The sequence below is a fragment of the Panicum hallii genome, unplaced genomic scaffold (assembly GCF_002211085.1).
Source record: "Panicum hallii strain FIL2 unplaced genomic scaffold, PHallii_v3.1 scaffold_83, whole genome shotgun sequence".
Lineage (NCBI taxonomy): Eukaryota > Viridiplantae > Streptophyta > Magnoliopsida > Poales > Poaceae > Panicum > Panicum hallii.
This window is the reverse complement of record NW_020356224.1, coordinates 41,927-46,787: the sequence shown is the minus strand read 5'-3', so window position 1 is coordinate 46,787 and position 4,861 is coordinate 41,927. Positions and strand designations below refer to the sequence as shown.

At 44.3% G+C, this 4,861-nt stretch overlaps 1 protein-coding gene across 1 annotated transcript; it reads right to left on the bottom strand.

Moving 5' to 3' along the window:
• Window positions 1-3,260: 3,260 nt before the first annotated feature.
• LOC112878617 (FK506-binding protein 4-like) lies at window positions 3,261-3,650 on the bottom strand. Its single transcript, XM_025942860.1, has one exon. It carries the CDS (start codon window positions 3,648-3,650, stop codon window positions 3,261-3,263), a length of 390 nt encoding a protein of 129 aa, XP_025798645.1.
• Between the last annotated feature and the right edge of the window lie 1,211 nt (window positions 3,651-4,861).

The following is a 4,861-nucleotide window of genomic DNA, read 5'->3' as shown; positions in this document are numbered from 1 at the left end:
CAAATCTACAAGTTGTATGTTATGATCATGAGTTAAAAGTCTTTGATGTGTGGTCTAGGTCAAGTGTTAGGGAATGAATGTTTTATTGTGCTTTATATTGTATGCTTGCATTATAGCTAAGAGTAAGATATAGAATATATGTCTTAAATAGAAAGGTGTGATATCTAGTTAATCCTATCACCCTGGTGCTCTTATTCTTGCCGTCAAAACGTTATCCTTGTCTTGATTGCCGTTTCCGTGAAATTCTCTTCGTATAAGAATCTTTGTTAGTTCAGGTGTATTCGCTGCTTAGCTAATACATCTCTGTAGCTATGCTTCAGTGACGGCTATTAGCTCACCCACTAAGCATCCGTTTCCTTTGAGTCCGTGATGTTTCTGTGTAACAGCTGTCAGTCGATGTTTCTACCACCGACTGGTTAGCTGATATAGTTGTTCCCTTTCTAGTATCGGCTGCTGCCGATACAATTCTGTTGTTCTGTCCTACACCGGCTATCACATAGCCGATCAATCTGAGGTGCACACATGATCTTAGGGTTCTTGCTATCGGCTGATCCAAGCCGATTCTAGTCATTTTCCGTATCGGTCAAATTTGGTCGATCAATCCTTAGTCTTCCTATCCTTATCCACACACTTCTATTAGCCGATTTATCGACTGAAAAATCGGCTATACACCTATCGATCATATACCCTTAACCACACTCCATTCGACTGTACGTCACTCAATTGTTGTGCTGACGTAATCGAGTCGATATAACCACACCTAGTTACCTAGAATAACACTTAAGCACATCTCAATTAAGATATAGCTGCTTTAGGAATCATCCCTCTACTAAAGTAATCGATGCTTTCATCGATCAATTAGAAAACTGATGCACCTCTCAATCGACTACACAGGCCAAAGTACACAACCCTAGATCAATAAGATCGCACAGTAGACACGCCTCTGTTAGGCACGACCAAAGCATATCTATCGGCTAAACCTCTGTTATTCCAATCGGCTTTGTCGTAATCTTCAACAAGTAGCCGATTCTAATTAATTGTTCCCCTATAGCTCTGTCTAGGTTTAGCTCAGATCTTTTTGGTTGTTATGTAAGTAATATGTTAGATGAGTGTTGAATTGCAACTTTGTGTGAAGTAAAATAGCTTTATGTGCACACTTTGAATGAAATGTTGCATCGCATGTAGATACGACTACTTCGGCAACGGTACCTACGAAATCTACCAGAAGTCTGCGAAGGATGTTCCTGAAGACCAAGTGAACGTCATCAAGGATTAACTGAAGCCCCGAACCAAAGTTCGGAAGATATTGACATTTCTGACTTCAGCCCCACCAGTAAAGGCAAGCCCCGGACATATCCCACTACTTTATTTACACTGCAATCTATATCTATTTATCTATACTTATGCATTAAGTCTAGGAGTTGAAGTGAAACCCTAGATGCATGAATCCTAGGAATCCAATGTAATGCTCCCGAGTCCTTAACGGATAGATGCTCCGCTCATAGGACCGGTAGAAGTCGGGTGATTTCCTGTCACTCGCGCGATATAGGAGTCACATGTTTACATTTCTGCAACCACTATAAGGATGACGGACAGGGTCATGTGTATCATCATGACCTGAGTTTTACCCTGTCTGTTTTGATAAAAGTCTTAAGGTCGAAATGTGTGGTAGTGGTGGCTAAGCTTTTGAAAGTACTAGCCACATGCCGCGAAATATGGTAAGCGGTAAGCCTAGTACCCGATTGGCCCGGCAAATGGACGTGTCTCCACCACTCGACCTTTATTTTATGTTCACACGCACCGACGTGTGGGAGTACGTTCTGCATGGCAAACAGGAATACGGGTTTTGTAGTCGCGCTACAGACGTATGTCCTGCACGAGTGATGTGCGTACAGTCCTGCAGTCGCTTGTGGTGGCCCCGATCCATAACCCGGAATATGAGGGAAACGGTTGCTTCGGAATGCCCTGTTGGTATTCCAAGCGTGTGTGTTAGGTTTACCTTGCAAGGTTAAATTCGATTCGAATCGTCCGCCTCTCACGAGGATTGAGACTGCTTATTCCTTCTGCCACATCGAGTAAAAAGTGTGATTGTTGATGGAATAATCTTGGTGGATGATAATCTCTATCTTGCTTGTTTAGTGTAGGTGCTTACCTAGAATGGCTAATCAAGCTAGAATCTGAAAGCTAAAACTTGAAAGTAGGTTATACTCTCTGTTGCTTTTCAGCTGAAAATAAACCCAGAACCTTTACAATGCCTTCATGAGTCTAGTTATGGGCTAAAGTATACCCAAACCCGGGTAAGCCTTGCTGAGTATTAGTATACTCAGCCTTGCTAGTTATATGTTTTTCAGGTAAAGTCTTGAAGACCCTACTCTTCCCCTGTCATGGCCCTGTGCTCTTCCAGAAGATTGGTCCGAGGAATGGGATCCGTCCCCGGCCAATACTGATGATCTCGAGTGATGTCGTGTCAGGGCTTAGCATGACATCCGTCTTGGCGACGTGTTGTAATCGTCGCGTATGTTTTCCGCTGCCAAAAACCATAGCTTTAACGGTGTGTAATCTTTTCTCTGAATTTGAAACTTCGTATTTCTTTTGGAAACTCTTGTAATGTAAGTCTCTGTGATGTAAAATGTGAGGGTGATTGTATCTCTGGACTCACCTTCGTGTGAGGTAACCTTATTTGATCCTGTGTATCGGTGGTTTATCGGGACGTTACCCGACAGGCCAAGGGATTATACCATTTGAAGCATGTTGGAGCCCTCAGGATTGGACTCGCGTACTTGAGCCGGTATAATTCAGATTGGTTCTGCCACAGCATTAACCCCTCGGAGTGACACCATCGACCGGGCTACGCATGGTGCTGCTGATGGCGACGTTGTTAGTCGCGTGTCTTTTCGCTATAACTTTGGTCGACGGGTGTTTACCCGTTGCTTTTAAATAACCCTTTGTTTATTTTGCTCCAGTCAGGGTTGGAGAAAACTGGTTTGTAATAATATTGCTTACTCTGTGATAAAGGCTTGCGTTGTTATGTACCTGGAGTTCTTCTTGTATGAGTATAACCTACTCCGATCCTGTGTAACCGTGGTTGCATCGGGCGGTGACCCGACAGACCCATGGGTTGTTCCGTTTGAAGTGCATTTGAGATCATCTTATCTTTGTAAATGATGATTAGTGCACTTGAACCGGAATAATTCAGACGGTTCTGCCACACAATCTGTGGAACATCAGAACCCAGCAAATTTCTTCTTCTTCTCGTATGACTAGGTAATTGAGTCATCGTAATCTGATGGTGGAATGAATTTCCTCCTATTTACATCGGTCATTTTTAAGAAAAATGCTGAATCTGCTGGATTTATGGGTACCTTCTTCTCTGGCTTCTTCGGTTTGAAGTGCTCGTCAACCGCTTTCTTAGCTTCCTCACAGCATTCCTCATAAGTTTTCTCCCACGGTAGCTTAGCAGGCTCCTTAGCTTTCTTCTTCATCTGCTCCTTCTTCTTTGGAGGCTCTTTAACTGATGATTGCTTCTTTGGTGGTTGCTTTTGCTTCTTTGCTGGTGGTTGAGGAAGTGAAGGAGGAGGCCGCTGCCTAGGAGGAGGTGACTGAGGAGAAGCCGACTGCCCAAGAGATGAAGCAGGTGACCATGGACTCATGGTTGGTGCCCTTGAAGGAGAATGTTGTGGTGCAGCTAGCGGAGATGGTGGACTCGTGCTGCGTGCCCTTGGAAGAGGTTGCGGAGATGCGGGCCATGATACCTAATCAGTAGGCTTAAGGAGGATGTTGCCCTTCTCCCACAGGATCCAACCATGAATGGCCTGTGCTAGTGTCGTCTCCCCATCACCTCCAGGAATGTCGAGCTTGAGCGTCTCATAATCCTGGCACACTCCTTCACATCTACTTTAGCATATCCAACGTGAATTAGTTGTCCATGGTAGACGTCTCCTGGTTGGGTTGGCGCAACAATACCATAGCCAACCATGAAGATTATGCCCTTGTGTTTACTTTGCAGCGCACAAGGTGTCCGTTGAGTGATTTCATCCATAGAATAGCGTTGCTGGCTGGTTTCAACTGCATTATCGACAGGGAGCTCCGTGGAAGTGCAGCTGCTTCTTTGCTGAGACACATTAGCTTCATTGACATTAGGCACCGAAGCTGGTTGTGATTGCTGCTGCTAACTCATTGCTATGGCAACTTGTCGTTTCACTTCATCCGCCATTCTGGCATCATTAGATAACAACCGTTCTTCGAGCCTTCTCAAGTGCACTTACTCCTTGTTCTTCCTTCTTTGTCGGCTTTTGTAAGAGTCGATGTATTGGCTGAACTCATATTTCCACGAAATCACGCCACTGCTTCATGCTCGACACGGATGTTCTGGATTCTCAAGGGCATAAGTCAGCTCATCTTTTTCTCTATTAGGCTGGAATATTCCCTGGGCAACTGCTTCTATGGCCTTTTGTAGTCTAATGGCTGCTCAGTGAATTCTTTCGCCAAAAATGCACTCGCCATTCTCTGGGTTCAAGGTTCCGCCATGACCATGAAACCATTTCCTTGAACGTTCAGGCCAGTTGATGGTCGCAGGTGTGATACCTCTAGCAAGCAAATCTTGCTCCATCTTCTCCCATTTCGGGATTGCAACCTTGTAGCCACCTTGCCCTAGAGTGTGGTGATATTTTTTCTTCGATGCATTTTCTTTGTTCCTTTGCACACACTAAATAACAAGCTCCGAACACTTACATGCCACAAATGCATCATTTTTTAAGTGCTCCTGTAAATGTTGGCGTTTTCCCTTGCTTGATATAATCCTTAACCAAATTCTTCTTGAAGGTCTGAAATTGTGTGGCCATCTTCCTAAAGGTCCAGTCCT

Excerpts from the sequence above, each read along its gene's own strand:
- LOC112878617 (XM_025942860.1), bottom strand. The coding sequence starts at position 3,650 with ATGAGTCCATGGTCACCTGCTTCATCTCTTGGGCAGTCGGCTTCTCCT.